The sequence below is a fragment of the Cynocephalus volans genome, chromosome 5 (assembly GCF_027409185.1).
Source record: "Cynocephalus volans isolate mCynVol1 chromosome 5, mCynVol1.pri, whole genome shotgun sequence".
NCBI classification, from domain to species: domain Eukaryota; kingdom Metazoa; phylum Chordata; class Mammalia; order Dermoptera; family Cynocephalidae; genus Cynocephalus; species Cynocephalus volans.
Genome location: NC_084464.1, coordinates 113301684 through 113320690, shown reverse-complemented (window position 1 = coordinate 113320690; position 19007 = coordinate 113301684). Strand labels below are relative to the sequence as shown.

Here is a 19007-nt window from a genome sequence, read left to right as displayed (position 1 = left end):
AGGCAAATGTATTTGAAATTCAGTAGTAGACCTATATTGAAATCCAATTAAAATTTAAAATTTGGGGCCGGCCCTGTGGCTCATTCAGGTGAGTGCAGTGCTGTTAGCGCCGAGGCCGTGGGTTCGGATCCTATATAGGGATGGCTGGTGCGGTGCGCTCACTGGCTGAGCGTGGTGTGGACGACACCAAGCCAAGGGTTGCCAACCCCCTTACCAGTCACAAAAAAAAAAAGAGAGAAAAAAAAAATTTAAAATTTTTGTTATAATGTCTTCGGCACTAAAATTGTTTTGTTGAACTTTGAGTGCCTTTTATGCTTTTTAAAATAGAAACATATTTTATAAGGGGAAAATTCCTGATTTCAGGGTATATGATACATTTACAGATAGAGAACAGTGTTTTTCTGTTTTAGACTTACATTATAATTAGAGATCTTAATCTCAAACTGACTTTAAGTGCTTAATTTTATAACTTAAGTAACAACCATTTTTTTTGATTCTGCAATAGGCCTACATTTAGCTTATATACGTCAAGAGAAATATAGGAAATTGCTATAATTTTTAAAGCTACTTTAGGAGAAAGGAAAATATTTCATTCATTTGCTATCTACATTTTTTAATGCATTTTTAATATTTAAAGATCGCAGGTCTGTGCCAACAACAGAAAGTGAAAAAAAATTTCAGAAGAAACTTCAGGAAGTTCTCAAACAGAATGATTTTTCTGTGTAAGTAGTTTTTTATTATAGATCTCAGAACTAATTTTAATCCTTTGTTCTCTAGTTTGTTATAAAGGATATGTTTTAATTAAGCAGAACATTATCAGGATCTGTGGACTACAACGATGGATCCCAGGAGTTCTCTGCTGAGTTAACATTGCATTCTGAGGTTCTGTCTCCTGAAATGCTTCAGTGCACGCCAGCCAATTTGGTAGAAGTCCACAAAGACACAGAATTGAGCAAAGGTGAGATTTTCTTTTCAAGCATACAGAAAATACCATAACAGATGTCTTTTTCTCTAGCAATGAGATATTAATATTTGGTTGAGTTTGCTAGGGTTTTTTTCCTAATAAATAAACATTATGGATATAGCAAAAATTCTCTCATTCTTTTACCCTTACTATATCTCTAAATGTAAGCACTATCCTGAAGTTGGTGCAGTTGTTACTGTATATGACTTTGTATTTTCTTATATATGTACAAGTGTGTCAACAGTATATACAGTACTATTGTTTTAGGTTTTAAATTTTACTTGCATAGATTAAACAACTTGCTTTATTGATTCAACCTTTTTTTTTTAAGCAACTTAATTGAGGTATAATTTACATAGCATAAAATTCACCCACTTTAAGTGTATAAATTCAATGATTTATAGTAAATTTACAGAGTTGTCCAAACATTTTCACAATCCAGTTTTAGAACATTTCTGTCTGCCCGAAGGATCCTCTGTGTCCATTTGTAGTCATGCCTGTTCCCACCTCTAACCCCAAGTAACCCTAAACTACTTTCTTGTCTCTCTAGATTTGCCTTTTCTAGATATATCATATAAATGAAATCACACAGTATGTAGTTTTTTGTGTCTGGCTTCTTTCACTTAGCATAATACCTTCACAGTTTATCCATGTTGTGTATCTATTAGTATTTCATTCCTTTCTATTGCCAAATAATATTCCATTGTATACCCATACCAAGTTCTGTTAATCCATTCATCAGTTGATGGATACTTGAGTTTTCACTTTTGGCTATTAATAATGCTGCTATAAACATGAAACATGAAATTTAGAATAAATATGAAAAAATATGTAAAATAATGAGAATAGTAGCAAGTGAAACCAGTTTGAGAAGAAACTTCACTACAAATATTATCTTTGCAGAGCAAAAACAAAACAAACAAAAAAGTATAATGGTGCTATGAACATTTGAGTACAAGTCTTTGTGTGGATAAATGTTACATAAATAATACATACCAAGGAGTGGAATTGCTAGGTCATATGATAAGATTGTGCTTAATTTTTTAATATACTTCCAAGCTATTTTCCAAAGTGGTTGTACTGTTTTACATTTCCACCAGCAATATGTGAGGATTTCTGTGGCTCCACGTCCTCACCAGCACTTGTTATTATCTGTCTTTTTTAATGTAGCCATCCTAGTGTGTGCGAAATAGTATCTAATTGTAGTTTTAATTTTTATTTCCCTCATTACAATGATGTTGAGCATCTTTTCATGTCACCATTATAAATTTGAAATTTATTCTTGTTCACTCATTTTAGCTGCTGATTAGTGTTCCATTTTAAGGCTAAACAACAGTTTATATGTTTTTCTATTCTACAAATAGTACATGGTTTCCACATTTGCACTGAGTACAATATCTGTCTCCTTATGGCTATGTGCAAGGAGAACACATACAGAAGTGTAAATTTGCTGGATGTTACGGTGTATGCATTGTACTCTACCTAAATAGTGTCTGTTATAACAGTGTTTCTGTAGTGCAATTAGGTTACACATGACTGGTAAGGAAGAGAATAATGAGAATATTACTCAGAAGTCACATTGTTTTATATGTAATTTTTCTAGGCAAGGGGAGCCTCAACAATGTTTGATAGTGCCAAATAATAGATATAAAAGTTTGCCACTCTGATTCTTTGCAATGGTATCTCCTTATTTTAATCTGCATTTCCTGATTATTAATGAGTTTGAGCATCTTTAAAGGCCATTTGTGTTTCTTTACCTGAGAATTGCTTATTCATGTTCTTTGCTCATTTTCTGTTGCATCACTGGTCTTTTTTCTTACTGATTTGTAGGAGTTTTTCATATTCTCTAGATATTGAACCTTTATGAGTTATATTTATTGTAGAGGGATTTTCTCCCCATCTAGGCTTCTCCTATAGAAGTCCTCAGAAAAATTTCAGCTTCTTTTTTCCCTCTTTTTTCTTTCCCATTTTTAAAAATTATTTTTATTTTTAGTGTTTTCAGTATCTTTAATTTTAATGTCAAGTTTACTAATATTTTCTTTTATGGTTTGGTTTTTGTACCTGGTTTATGAATCCTTCCCTACCCTGATGTAATGAAAGTTTTCTCTTAAGTGTTCATCCTAAGGCTTATGTGTACTTACAGTTTGGTTTTTCACATTCAGGTCTAATTCGTCTGAAATTTTACTTATATAAATAATAAGAGTCTACCTGTATCTCATATATATATACACACACATATATAATGCATATACACACATACCCATATGTAACTAGTTGTACCAGCATGTTTATTGAACAGGGTTTTTTCCCCACTGAATTCCCACACCTCTTTTAAGTTCCCCTATGTTAACATACTGTTTTAAATACTGTTGCTTAATTAAGTTTTGTCAGGGCAGATCTCCCCTTACTCAGCTTTAAAATTGTCTTGTCTACTATTGAGCCTTTTACAAAGCTCTCATGTTAATTTTATGATCAGAATATTTCGTTTCTGTGAAGAACCCATTGGGATTTGGGGGGGAATCCATTGAATTTATAGAATGGTTTAAGGAAATTTTTATCTTTCTATATCAAATTGTCTCATCTTTGAAAATGATATATTTCTCATTTTATTTGCTTTTCATTTCACTCAATAAAGTTTTATAATTCTTTGTGAAATGATTGTATTGTATCTTTTGTTATCTATATTCTAAGTGCCTTGTAATTGTTGCAATTGTAAGTTTTATCTTTTAAAAATTACATCTCTAATTGTTGGTATTTAGGAAGTTCACTGACCTTTGTATATCAGTCTTGTATCCAGCAGCTTTTATTAGTGCTAATTGTTTAAATGTATTTTCAGTGTGTGGAGTCTTTTTTTGTGTATGGAAATTTTTTTTTTTTTTTCATGTCTTAATGCACTGCCTAAGAACTATAGAATAAAGTTGAGTAGAAATATTAATAGTCTTTTTCCTGACTTTAAAGGGAATGCTTCTATATTTCATTAAGTATGAAATTTACTACCAGATATTAGTAAATATACTTTAATCAGGTTAATATATCTTCTAGTTCTTATTTGCTGAGAAGTTTGTTGTCTTTTGAGTCATGAGTGGATGTTAAATTAAATTTTACCAATGTTGTGTGCTATTAAATGAGTTATAGAGCTTTCCTTCTTTTTCAGCTCTCTTTTTAAGAATATGTATTAGATTGGAATAATCTCTTTCATGAAGATTTGATAGATCTCTGTATAGTCATCCAGACAGTATGGTTTTAGTGGGTGCATTTTGTGTGTTAGGGGATGGGAAGTAAAGGGGGTAGATTTAAACTACTGATTCAGTTTCCATAATTGTTAACAGATTTATGAGAAATTATCTATTTTATCAGATTTTTCCATGTTTTTGGTATAAAGTTGTTCATAGTATTATTTTAACATCGTTCTTTTACCTTTGCCACTCCTCCTTTTATTCCTAATATAATTTATTTCTTCTTTGTAATTTGTTTTGATCATTCTTGCCAGTCTTGCCTATTTTATTATTAGTTTCAGAGAACCAGCTTTTGTTTTTATTGATCCTCTCAATTGTTTTTTGTTTTAGATGAGCTATTTTTCAGAGATTTTTTGTTTGTTTATTCATTTGTTTTGATTAAACACTCCTCAGCCCAGCTATGTCCTAGCATGTGTTACCTTAAAAATATGTTTTCCCAAAGTTTTAAAAACTTGAAAGCACTTAGTTTTAATTCTGATTAAATACCTGAAGCAAAGAAACAGAACTGTTTTCCCATTATCTCTCATATAACTGTGTGCCATTTTTGGTGTAGTCTTTTTTCCATCTACTACTATGTCCTTTTTATTCTCTATTTCCCCCTGTGGATGGAGTATAATATGGGATTCATTTTATCTTTGTTCTTTAAATTATTTAATACCTCTGTGCATTAGACCCTCTTCAAAAATCACATTTTGAAAGACTAATATTTTTAGATTATGAAATGAAAGTTTTCTCAGAAATACAAAATTAATGTAAAATGAATTTATTTGTTTTTAAACCTTAGAGAATAGAAACTTTTATTATTCAAAGGACTTTATCAGGGCTGACCAGTTAGCTCAATTGGTTAGAGCACAGGCTTGTAACACCAAGGTCATGGGTTCAGATCCCCATACAAGCCAGCTGCCAAAAAAAAAAAAAAAAAAAGAATTGAATACAAATGAGTTTGTCTTTTCCCTTTATACTTTTTAATATGTAGTGATTTTTATCAGAGTAATATAACTCTACACACACTAAAATTTTTATTTTTTAAGTTTATTTATTAATATTATTGGTTTTTTACATTCTATGATGTTGCAGAGCAGCTTGTGGGGAGGGTGAGAGGGGAAAGGGGAAGCAAACAGAGTGGGAGAAGTAGGAAGGAGGGGTGTAATTGAGGCCTGTCGCACACCCTCATTCCTGCAGGGGAGACCAGGAGATTTCCAGTGGTGGCCTGGTCATTGCTGAGCTAGGTGCAGATTTCAGAGGGGTGTGGCTGAAGCCCTCACCCCTACCACTCTCCGCTGCCACCACCCCAGCTCGGGAGCCCAGGCTGCTCTCTGTGGCAGCTCAGGGGTCATCACTGTGCTGGTTGCAGGTGTGGGGGGGGGGGCGATGTGGCCAAGGCCCCCAGTCCTCCCCACTCCCTGGCTTAGTAGCCTAGGGCACTTCCGGCCCTTCTAGTTTTATAGGTGTTCTTTGGTGATGTGAGACCTTTACTAGTTAATATCAAACTTTGTCTCTGGTCTGTGGGTATTTTGTTTTTTCTTTCAGTTCTATGTTGAAGTTCTGTGTTCAGTTCTATTATTTGCTTTTCTTACCACTTAAACTCTGCATTGGAACTAATTTGTTGTCCTTTGCTTACTTCTAACATTGGGGAACTTCCTGTGGGGACCAGTACATGAGCTCTGTCGCTGAGCTAAATCATTGCATTGCTGCTGATTCCCTGGGGAAGGCTTTTTGTGTAGATCAAGTTTTAATGGTTGATTTTATAGGTTCTTCCAGGTCTCATGACATCTGGTAAACCTGAGTGGTGTAGAAACTTCAGTCTGGGCCTGAGTCTTTTCAGCTAACTGCACCCCCTGCAGTTCTATATTCCTTTCCAGTCTCCACTGAATGGTCCTATGCTCATTGGGGGACAGATCCACTGTTCTTGCTGTGCCCCAGTGTTCCCCCAGCGGGCCCTTCTCCCCTACCACCTGTGCTCCAAACACTTCCCATGGGATGGGGCCATGCACCTATCCCTGCGCCGGTCTTTGCGATGACTCACTGTTCTGTGAATAGCTCCTTTTTTTCGGTTGTTGTGGCTCCTCCTATGTGGGCCCACAGGAACCCTATTAGTAGTCTTGTTGGCGTGGGGTCCACCAAAGCCCTCTTCTCCCCTGTAGCCTCCAAGCAACTCCATCCAAAGGGTACAGCACCGGCTTTTGCCAGCTCTTTCTCCATGTGCTCACCAGCTCCAGCCTTGAAGAGGCTGGGGCTCAAAATGGTCGGAGCAGTTCTTTCTTTCTCTCTCTGTGGCTTCTCCCGCCTTCACGCACTCTGTAGGTCTCTCCTCCTGTTCCCCTGAACTCCAGCGTCCCCAGCCTGGCTGTTTTTGGTTTTTAATGGTTGTAAATTGGTTGATTTATGGGAGAGAGGGATGCTGAGGACCATCTCTTCCGCCATCTTCACTAAGTCAAATTGAAAAAGCTAAAGAGATTGTAAATATTTGGTGATCCATAGATTCAGAGGTTTTTGTTTGTCTGGTTTTTGGTTTTTGGTTCTTTACTCATCCATATGATTGGTTAGATATTCTTGTGGCTTTTTATTAACTTTCATTACATTTTTATTTAGTATATATCACTATACTTTGAAATTTTAGGTAGGTTTACAATTGTAATGCTTCCTAATTTAAATAAATTCTAGATAATAAATTTTAGATTTAGGCTATTGCTTTAATGTTTTTGTGTTCTTTGTCATCTTAAGGTCACACTAGACACAAAGTGGAGGAAGCTCTTATAAATGAAGAAGCAATTTTGAACCTCATGGAAAATAGTCAGACTTTTCAGCCTTTGACCCAAAGACTGAGTGAGTCACCAGTTTTCAGTAAGTGACAATGCTACTGTAAAAAATCAGTGTTTAAAATCAGTGAAAGTGTGTGTTGTGAGGGGCTGTTTTTTTCTTTGATATGAATAGATTAATGTTGCATGTTCAATAAATACCTACTGTACTGAATATGAAAGTGAAACCTTGTATTAAACCAAATAAGCCTTTTTTTTAATGTGAAGGAAAATCATTTCTTTCTTTTTGTTTTTAATTTTACTTTGAGGGAAAACCATACTGCTTTAGGAGGAAAATGAACTTATATTTTGAGTTATTCTCCAAAGTTAAATATATTAATAAAACATCATAATTTTTTTTTTCTTCATTAGTATTAGAAATTTCACTGAACAATTCCTCTCAAGCCATTAATTTTTGGCCAGCATCATACATGGCAGTTATTTGAATGTTTTTGCACTACCCTAAATGAATTTTCATTAGCGTCATAAACCATTTACAAGATTTCTTTTTAATAATTAATAGTCTTACTGACATCTTTTGCAGAAATTTAATATTTTGTTGTATAAAGTGAGATATCATTAAACCTCCTGCCTCTTGTTTTGCTTGATATAGTGATTTTATGTTTCTTTCCTTTCTCACTTTCTGTTTTTTCATTTTTATACTACTAAATGTTATCCCAGCTTCATATAATGTCCTCTCTCTGTTACTTACATTTTTCATCTGAATGGAACTGATTATGGACAATGGCAAGAGTACTGTACATGTTTATATTTTGAATACGTTTTAACCGGAGATAGAACTTCTTTCTTTTTTAAATGATTGACCACATGCAGAAAGAAATCATCCTAAGACCACACTAAAAAAGTAATTTGAGATTTATAGTCTAAAATGTTCTATTTTTCATCAGAATAAATTAGTATATATACCAAAGTATTTTAAATTACATTCTAATTGTAAAAAAATAGTTAAGAGTGGATTATGGAAAAGTTAAGGAATTAAAAAAGAGGTGAGAAAGAGAGTCATATCCCTGTTTCATTATATTAGGCAAATATATTGCATTATTAATAGATATGCTTGAGGTTACAAAAATGCAATCTCAATGTTATCAAAAATCTGAGAGGCAAATATATATAATTCATTTGCTAACACTTAATTTTTCTAAAGTATGAGGAAGGAAAAATAAATTATAATTATAGGTTTAGGAAATGGGCCATTACCAAAATAGCTCTTATAAGCAAATATTTTCATTTTTGTATTACATTTGGTAGCATGACTGAACCGATTTCTTTAATGTCAGCAAATAAATCCTAAAACTTGATATTTATTAAATGGGAAATGTATTGCCTCATTTTATGGAGGAAAAAGGTTGTGTAGTAGATTAGAACAGACTTCCATCTTATGGATCTTGGATCTTTCTTTTCTTTTTTCTTGGCAGCTGGCCAATGCGAGGATCCAAACCCTTGACCTTGGTGTTATAACACCATGCTCTTTTTTTTTTTTTTTTTTTTAATAACAGCTTCAGTGAGATATATTTCACATACCATAAAATTCACCGTCTAACATGTACAATGCAGGATTTTTAGCATATTCATGGAGTTGTGCAACCATTACCACTATCTAATTTGGGGACATTTTTATCCCCCAAGAAGAAACCCTGTACCCATTAGCAGTCACTCCCTGTTCTTCCTCCCAGCCCATGGCAACCATTAGTCTATTTTCTCTTTTGCTGGATTTACTTATTTGGGGTATTTCATATAAATGGAATCACATAGCCTTTTGTATTTGGCTGCTTTCATTTATCATAATGTTTTCAAGGTTCATCCATTTTATAGCAAATATCAGTACTTCAGTTTTTTTGCTGAATAATATTTCATCGTATGGATAATACCATACTTTATTTACCCATTCATCAACTGATGCATATTTGGGTTGTTTCCACTTTTTTGGTTATTATGAATGCTGCTATGATTATTCATGCACAGGTTTTTGTGTGAACATATGTTTTCAGTTCTCTTGGATATATATGTAGGAGTGGAATTGCTGGGTATGTTTAACATTTTTCAGAAACTGCCAGTGACTGTACCATTTTATAATCTCACCAGCTACGTATGTGGATCCCAATTCTTCACATCCTTGCCAACACTTATTATCTGTCTTCCTGATTTTAGCAATCCTAGTGTGTATGAAGTTGTTTTATAAGTAATACTATTAATCCCTTTTAAAGCTCTCTTGTATTTTTCAACTACGGATTTCCTTTGACTATCCTATAAGCTAAATAAAGCTTAAGTAAGTGATAAGGTGTTTACATGTATAATTTTTAACTTACTTTCTTAGCATTAATTTATAAATTTACTATATATTTATTTTGAATACTTGTGGTCATGTTTGGTTTAGTGCTCCTCAAGCTTAAGTGTGTAGTAAGAGCTTGGACAACTTGTTAAAATGCAAATTACTGGGCCCTACCCCAGAAATTCTGATTCAGTAGGTGTGGTTTGGGGTCTGAGAATCTTCTTTTTAATAAAATCGCTAAATTATTCTACTGCAGATGGTCCAAGGATCACACTTTGATGAGAGAGCTATATCAACACCAAAGCCTTTGCACCAACTGTATTCTTTAACATGTGCCAACATCTATGATGATGTTGTTTTTTTACAATTGATCTGGATTTTTGGATTATTTAGAAAATTTAAGTTAATTCGTTGGTGATTTCTTCACATGTTTTATAGTAGACAGCAGTCCCGATGAGGCTCTGGTACATCTTCTTGCTGGTTTGGAAAATGATGGATATCAGGGGGAAAGAAATAGGATGCCATCGCCACGTCACTCCTTTGAAAACACTAGATATCCCCAAAATAGTGATGATGAAGAGAATGAACCACAAATTGAAAAAGAAGAAATGGAGCTTAGTTTGGTGATGTCCCAGAGATGGGACAGCAATATTGAAAAGCATCGTGCCAAAAAGAGGTAAGTTTTTTAGTTATTTCAGTTATTTTAATTACTTTCATTTGTCATTGTCACTGTTCTTTCATCAGAAATTACATCTTACTATTATTCATAATTTAAAATGCCTTATGAACCAAAGTGACTTCTTTTAAATCCCTTTTAATTAGTAGTTTGTTTTTCATATGGCATATACTTCATATTCCAAGCAAAATAAAGTTTTGCTACATTTAAAAAGATTAAATCTAACTTTTAGAAGGCATTTATTTATATGTACAGTATTAAAATATGTGAGAGATAAATGAGGCAAAATTGAAGTGCCTCCTTATATCAGAACTTGAAAAAAGGAATGTCCTCTGATAGTTAAACAGTTATGGATCAGAGTGGCAATATAAAGAGGCAGTTTAAAGACAAGGAATGACTTCCAGTTCTGATTAGATAGAAGGAATTAAATATTAACAACAAATAAATCAATCCAAGAAGCAAACACTGGCATTTTGGTTTGTTTCTCAATATAAATGAATAAGATGTTACTGTGGTTTTCTTAATCAGTCTCTGTGAGTTTCATTGGTTTGAGTCTGCCCCTGAACTTTATGCTCTGTGTATAGAAAAAATTAGGCCTCTGAGCCTGAAAGACTGAGTATATCTCTCCTTTAAACTTCTGTAGGCTATACTAGAACTTCTAAAGTCTGTGTTCAAAAACTACCCCAAAGCCATACTGAAAGGTGAAAGAGGCTAATTCATAAATTCAGTATTTAATTGTATATAACATGAGTTTTCATCTTTGTACTTAATAAATCAGGGTATGGAAATCTCCAGATGTGGTGTTATAGTCTTCTCTCTAACATAGTCTCTAATGTAATAATAGGCATAGTTTATCCCGTGATTAAATTCATGCTTTTGTGTACATTGACTGGATGAGTTCTGTGAAAACCATGCTCAATTTAACCTTGGTAAAACAAACCTAAACATTTCATAAACATATATTGGAGAGAGATTGAATAGTAGAAGTGCAGTGTCTAGAAAAAGAACTAGTTCATTCTACTCTCTGTGTTGGTGTTGTATTCTGCCCTGAGTACAATATTTTAAGAATATTGAGACAGTAAAGGAAAGGCATAGAAGAGGAAGAAAACTATAAGAATCTGTGAATACTGTCATTTTTGAAGAATATTTGAATAGAGAATGTTTGGTCTAATTAGAGAGGAATTATAGGACAGGTGATAAATGTCTTCATATATTTTAAGGTTATTGTGTGGAAAATGGCACAGATTTGCTCTATATGACTACAGAGAACAAAAGCAGGAATAATATATGGAAATTGAAAAGAAAGATTTTGTGTAATATAGGAAGACAATTACTAAAAATTAGAGCCATTAACAAAGGAAAGATGACCCTGTGAGACAGTAAGCCCTTTGCCCAGAGAATGTAAAAGCAGAAATTGTCAATTCTGTTAAAGATGGGGTTTTTGCATTGGGTAGAAAGTCGGATTAGATGACATAATATCTCTTTCTGGTTTTAAGGGAATGATTTTATGACAAATTGTGATTTGGAAAAGCCATATGGAGAAACTTCCATTTATTATAAAGGTATATTATTTCCAAACTTTTGAGACCAGAGAAAGAAAACAATGGGTATGGATAGAAAGTAAGTTTGCCCATCCAGACAAAAGGAAAAGTATTAAGTTAGTATCACTGAGATGAAACTTAAAGAGACTGTCTAACTGTACTTCACAGTCCATCTGAATTCTTTAGTAGCCTTACTTTTAGCCATTGTCAGACCAATTCAACACCTTTACTACTTCCTATCCCCTCTGATTCCTGATATTTTCTCTCCAGCCCTGACCTGAATGCCCTCTCACTAGCCTTTATGTTCCTGTCTTTTCCAATTCAGAATGTAGTGATTATGTATTTATGGATGCCACCTTTTTAGAAATTACTGTGTTCTCACCCAAGCTGTAATATGTATATATCAGGATAGAATGAAGGAGAGAATATAAGAAAGAACATGATTAGGTATGGAAATCCAGGATATTGTGGAACTGTGAATGCAAGTATTATGGTGTCTTCTAGCTGACCTGAAAGGGATTATAGAGTCTATTTACAATAAATTTTTGCAGGTAGTAGTAGGACATGTTAATAAAGCAAAGTAAATATGCTTTTCTTTTCAGAGTTACAATTTTTAGATCTTTTTATTCTTTTACTGTTAAAGAGTCAAATTAGACATCTTTTCTGATGATCATACTCACCAATGAATGTTAATATTTTCTAGATCACTGTGCAAAAACACCCGAAGAAGTTCAACAGAAGATGATGATTCATCTTCAGAAGAAGAAATGGAATGGAGTGATAACAGTTTGCTTCTAGCCAATCTTTCTATACCTCAGTTAGATGGAACTGCAGATGAAAATAGTGGTAAGTAAACAAGTCTCCTGTGAGCATTTGGTTATTTAGGGGCTAAAATATATTTGATTTTGAAACTGTAATTACACTTTCTATATAGTTGGCTAAGTGAGGCTATCATGATACTATTATGTATTGCCCTTCAGGATTTTTTCTTTTGAAAGAATGTAGATATGTGATTCTTTCTTATTTCTAAGAAGTATAACGTTTGTTGATCCCTGATTTCAAGCTTTGTAAACTTTAATCAATTTATTGTGTTAACATTGAAGTAGCATAAGAAACTGTAAGAAATATGCTCAACTTACTTAAAGTGATAATATAAAGAAGTGTATTATTTTATGAAAAAGTTTAAAAGTAACAGCATTTTTCTCTTATTCCCCCAAAGGTACTGAATAGTAATATAATTTATTTCTCATTAAAGGAATCATATTTAAAATAATAATTAATAATTGTAAGTAACTCTTGATTATTTAGGCTGAATTATTATCTTAATGATAGGAGTGACCTTTTTGTTGAGATAACCATTTTAAACATGCAAACTTAATTTTATATAATTTCATAGTGCTAGTATCTTGGTATGGGAAAATATTTTAAAAATTAAAAGAGTGGGAATGAAATAATGTTTTTTTTCCTTGTTCCAGACAATCCATTGAATAACGAAAATTCTAGAACCCACTCTTCTGTGATTGCAACCAGCAAGCTATCAGTAAAACCCTCCATCTTTCACAAAGATGCTGCTACGTTAGAACCCCCATCTTCTGCTAAGATTACCTTTCAGTGTAAACACACAAGTGCCCTTTCTTCCCATGTTTTGAACAAGGAAGATCTAATTGAAGACCTTTCACAGCCAAACAACACAGAAAAAGGTCTGGATAATTCAGTCACTTCTTTTACAAATGAAAGCACTTACTCTATGAAATACCCTGGAACTTTAAGCAGTACTGTTCATTCAGAAAATTCTCGTAAAGAGAGTAGTAAAAAAGATATCCTCCCAGTGTCTTCCTGTGAAAGTAGTATTTTTGATTATGAAGAAGATATTCCATCTGTTACAAGACAAGTACCAAGTAGAAAGTATACGAACATTAGAAAGGTTGAAAAGGATGTCCCTTTTATACATGCGAACTGTCACACTAGTGAGAATACACTGGGCAAAAACTCTTTCAACTTTTCTGACTTAAGTCATTCAAAAAATAAATTATCCTCTGAAGGAAATGAAAAAGGAAACAGCACAACTCTGAATAGTTTATTCCCTTCATCATTAACTGAAAATTGTGAATTGCTGTCATGCTCAGGGGAGAATAGAACTGTGGTGCATTCTCTTGATAGCATAGCTGATGAAAGTGGACTAAATAAACTTAAAATTAGATATGAAGAATTTCAAGAACATAAAACAGAAAAGCCAAGCCTCAGTCAGCAGGCAGCACATTATATGTTTTTTCCCAGTGTTGTTCTTTCTAATTGTCTCACTAGACCACAGAAACTATCTCCTGTCACATATAAACTACAACCTGGCAATAAACCATCCCGGTTAAGATTGAATAAAAAGAATCTTGTCAGTCATCAGGAGACTTTTACCAACAGTAGTGACACTGGATCCACAAAAGATAATTTTATACAAAATAATCCTTGTAATAGTAATCCTGAGAAGGATAATGTATTGGCCAGTGATTTAATTAAAGCCACTCGTGGAGCTTTTGAAAATAAAACACCTACAGATGTTTTTATAGACTGTCACTTTGGAGATGGAACCTTAGAAACTGAGCAGTCCTTTGGACTGTATGGAAATAAATACACACTTAGAGCCAAACGCAAGGTAAATTATGAGACTGAAGATAGTGAGTCAAGTTTTATAACACACAACTCAAAAATTAGCCTACCTCATCCCATGGAAGTTGGTGAAAGTTTAGATGGAACTCTCAAATCTCGAAAACGAAGAAAAATATCTAAAAAGCTGCCCCCTGTCATCATAAAGTATATTATTATTAATAGATTTAGAGGGAGAAAAAATATGCTTGTGAAACTAGGAAAAGTAGACTCTAAAGAAAAACAAGTAATATTAACAGAGGAAAAGATGGAACTATATAAAAAGCTTGCACCTTTGAAGGATTTTTGGCCAAAAGTTCCTGACTCTCCTGCAACCAAATATCCCATTTATCCACTAACACCAAAGAAAAGTCACAGAAGAAAGTCAAAACATAAATCTGCTAAGAAAAGAACTGGTAAGCAACAAAGGACAAATAGTGAAAATGTTAAAAGAACTTTGTCTTTCAGGAAAAAACGATCACATGCTATTCTTTCTCCTCCTTCACCATCTTACAATGCTGAAACCGAAGACTGTGACTTGAATTATTGTGATGTCATGTCCAAACTAGGTTTTCTTTCTGAGAGAAGCACAAGTCCCATAAATTCTTCACCACCTCGCTGCTGGTCTCCCACTGATCCAAGAGCTGAAGAAATTTTGGCTGCTACAGAAAAAGAAGCAATGCTTTTTAAGGGTCCTAATGCACATGGTAGTAAGACTATTAATTCTCGTATAGGAAAAAATAGTCGAGCAAGAACACAGGTTAAGAAATCAAAAGCAAAGCTTATTAATCCTTCTGCAGTTAATAAGAAAAGAAACAGACGAAATCAGACAAGTAAACTAGTAGATGATGGAAAAAAGAAACCAAGAACAAAACAGAAGCAAAAAACAAATGAGAAAGGTACATCAAGAAAACACATAACCCTTAAGGATGAGAAAGTCAAATCTCAGTCTGGTGCTGAAGTTAGGTTTGTGCTGAAACACCAGAATGTGTCTGAGCTTGCAAATAGTTCTGGAGACTCTCAATTACTTTTTAAACAGAAGGATGTGTCACTTATGGGCTCTGCTGTAGATCATCCCCTTTCTGCTCCCCTACCCACTGGAATTAATGCACAACAGAAGTTATCTGGCTGCTTTTCTTCTTTCTTAGGAAACAAGAGGTCTGTAGATTTGCAAACTTTCCCCAGTTCAAGAGATGATTTGCATGCATCAGTTGTCTGTAGTTCTATTGGACCTGGAATCTCAAAAATTAATGTTCAGAGGTCTCATAATCAAAGTGCTATGTTTACTCTAAAGGAATCAACCTTGATTCAAAAAAATGTATTTGACCTTCCTAACCATTTGTCTCAGGTAGCACAGAATACACAGATATCTTCGGGTATAATGTCTCCAAAGACAGAAGAGAATGCAAGTATACAAAAAAACTATTTGTCATCTATCAGAAAGTTAAATGAATATCACAATTCCTTAGAATCAAAGCCAGACCAAGTATATGCCCCTAATTTTTTGCATTGCAGAGATAGTCAACTGCAGACTGTGTGCATGGCAGAACAGTCAAAGCACAGTGAAACTTGTCCTCCAGGAAATGCAGCTTCAGAGGACAGCCAAATGCCTAATAATTGCTTTGTAACTTCTTTGAGAAGTCCAGTAAAACAAATAGCATGGGAGCAAAAACAACAAGGCTTTATTTTAGATATGTCAAACTTTAAACCTGAAAGGGTAAAACAAAGGTCATCATCAGAAGCAATTTCACAAACCAAAGCACTGTCTCATTGTAAAAATCGAAATGTGTCAACACATTCAGCTTTTGGTGAAGGACAGTCTGGACTGGCAGTTCTAAAAGAATTGTTACAAAAAAGGCAGCAGAAAGCACAAAATACAAATGTTATGCAAGACCCATTATCTAATAAACATCAACCAAACAAAAATATTTCTGGTTCCCTTGAGCATAACAAAGCAAATAAACGGACACGATCGATAACATCTCCAAGAAAACCTCGAACTCCCAGAAGTACAAAACCTAAAGAAAAAATTCCCAAACTTTTAAAAGCAGACTCTCTAAATTTACAAAACTCTGGCCAGATAGATAACTCCCTATCAGATGATAGTCCCATCTTTTTTTCAGATCCAGGTTTTGAAAGTTGTTATTCACTTGAGGATAGCTTGTCTCCTGAACATAATTATAATTTTGATATTAACACAATAGGTCAGACTGGATTTTGTAGCTTTTATTCTGGAAGTCAGTTTGTCCCAGCTGATCAGAACTTGCCTCAGAAATTCCTAAGTGATGCTGTTCAGGATCTTTTCCCAGGACAAGCTATAGAAAAAAATGAGTTTTTAAATCATGACAACCAGAAGTGTGATGAAGACAATCATCATGCATCAGACTCAACCTCATGGATTAGATCTGGTACTTTAAGTCCTGAACTTTTTGAGAAATCATCCATAGACAGCAATGAGCATCATTGCCGCAACTTGTGGAAAAATAGCTTTCATCCTCTAACAACTCGGTCTAATTCAATAATGGATTCTTTCTGTGTCCAGCAAGCAGAGGACTGTCTAAATGAAAAATCCAGATTGAATAGGAGTTCAGTAAGCAAAGAAGTGTTTCTTAGCCTCCCACAGCCAAGCAGTTCAGACTGGATTCAAGGTCACCCAGGAAAGGAAATGGAACAGTCTCTTGATTCAGTCAATACCTCTTTTACTACAATACTCTCTTCCCCTGATGGTGAACTTGTGGATGCAGCCTCTGAAGATTTAGAATTGTACGTTTCAAGAAACAATGATATGTTGACATCAACTCCTGACAGTTCACCAAGGTCTACCAGCTCTCCCTCACAATCTAAAAATGGCAGTTTCACACCTCGAGCTGCTCACATTCTGAAACCCCTTATGTCCCCACCAAGTAGGGAAGAAATTATGGCAACTTTGTTGGATCATGACCTTTCAGAAACTATTTACCAGGAACCATTTTGCAGTAATCCTTCTGATGTACCAGAAAAGCCCAGGTAATCAGAATTATTTTTCTTCTCTTGAATCACTCTGAATAATTATAATGTATATAACATTTGTTACCTGACTACTAGTTTTCTGTCTGTGATACTGTATTTATAAGTATATTGTTGTGAAAACTATTCTTAATTATAGACTTATTAAGAAAATTCGGTTGCACCTAGAAAAATTTATTTAAATTGATGAGAATTGGACTTGGATCTACTATTATCTAACACTGTGCCTCCATTCAGGATTAGAAGCACAGAGGCTCACTGTGACATGATGCAAAATTAAGAAGGATGTCTTAATACTTTAAAAAGTATTATTACATAGATCATTTTTAAATGGTATTTATTTTTTAAATGTCAAACTTTTATACTTTTGAGAAAGAACTTCATTTATTAAAAAGTGAAAATGAACATATATATGTTTTAAAGTACTCCTATCATAGTTCTCTAAATGAAGATTAAGTTGTTTCTAGTATAAACCACTTTTCATGTAGTTTCAACATCTTTAATCATAGTGTTAGTATTGTTAGTTTACATAGTTGTTAGGTGTGCAAATTGGCTTTGGTTTCTCTTATCTCTTCTTTAAGAATCTTTAAAAGGATGTGATAAACAGACACATACACATCAAATAGCAAAATGAGAATCAAAGTACTAGTTGATTTATTAGTAGCTGAGAAATTATCCTATACCACCTTTATCACCAAGTTAGAGTATATCTGGTAAGAGCTAAGTTGGAAAACGTGGCTTAATCCAGGAGTTTTAAATGATGGTTCTTGTTCCTGTCCCTATGTCTATGATCCCATATTCTTAACCAGTTGTAGAGAGAAGAAGTTCATTTCAGCCATCCAGTCAGAAGTAGAAGAGGATAACTGGGACTGCTAACCCTAGTCCTGCTTTAATCTAAATCATGGAAAGAGATATGAAGAGCCAACTAAGGCAGAGGCTACACTGCATGTATGCACTGACCTTTAGCAGCATCCTGACTCGTTTAATAAAAAAAGATGCAGTGTGGGCACATGTTTTTATAACTCATGGAATGTACAGTGCTGAGAGTGAACCCAAATATAAACTAGGGACTTTGGATGATCGTGATGTGTCAATGTAGGTTCGTCAGTTGTAACACATGTACCACTTTGGTTGGGAATGATGATAATGGGGGAGGCTATGTATATGTGGGGGTGAAGGGGATATATGAGAAATCTCTATACCTTCCTTTTACTTTTGCTGTGAACCTAAAACTGCACTTAAAAAGTCTTTTTTAGACAAAAATTTTTTTTTTTTTTTTTTTTTTTCAAAAGATGACCGGTAAGGGGATCTCAACCCTTGGCTTGGTGTTGTCAGCACCACGCTCAGCCAGTGAGCAAACCGGCCATCCCTATATAGGATCCGAACTCGTGGCCTTGGTGTTATCAGCACCGCACTCTACCGAGTGAGCCACGGGCCGGCCCTAGACAAAAAAAATTTTTTAAAGACACAATGAATGCCAGACTTTTACCCAGCAGATTAGCAATAATTCCTATAGAAGTTTAATTAAGAAAGGGGTGAGAGTGTGAGATGATGAATATGTTAATTTGTTTCACTGTAATAACTATACTATATATGTATCTCATAACATCATGTTGTATACCTTAAATATACACAATAAAATTTTTTTAAAAAGTGGGAGTGAGAAAAGGTTCTCAGAAATATAGAAGTTCCCTCCTATAATGACTTGAAATAAAAGGCAGAATCATTCCCTTCCCTTCTCAATACACAATTTTGTTTGCTTAGTACCTGCATGGGACTTTTTTCTCATTTCACTGCTATAATATATTAAGGTCTATTCCTTAGACATTTGTTTCCATCATTTTGGGGCTTTGACTTTA

General features: G+C 34.2%; 1 protein-coding gene across 4 annotated transcripts in view; it reads left to right on the top strand.

The window, feature by feature from the left end:
• Positions 1 to 19007, top strand: part of REV3L (REV3 like, DNA directed polymerase zeta catalytic subunit) — a 167957-nt gene that overhangs the window by 88983 nt on the left and 59967 nt on the right. For 2 of the 4 annotated variants that reach the window (XM_063098438.1, XM_063098441.1), the window contains exons 8-13: positions 638 to 722; positions 807 to 958; positions 6925 to 7044; positions 9727 to 9964; positions 12209 to 12351; positions 12981 to 17148. In XM_063098438.1, the coding sequence (XP_062954508.1) occupies positions 638 to 722; positions 807 to 958; positions 6925 to 7044; positions 9727 to 9964; positions 12209 to 12351; positions 12981 to 17148 (4906 nt within the window). The remainder of the gene's footprint in view (positions 1 to 637; positions 723 to 806; positions 959 to 6924; positions 7045 to 9726; positions 9965 to 12208; positions 12352 to 12980; positions 17149 to 19007) is intronic. The other 2 variants (XM_063098439.1, XM_063098440.1) reach the window with 2 other exon arrangements.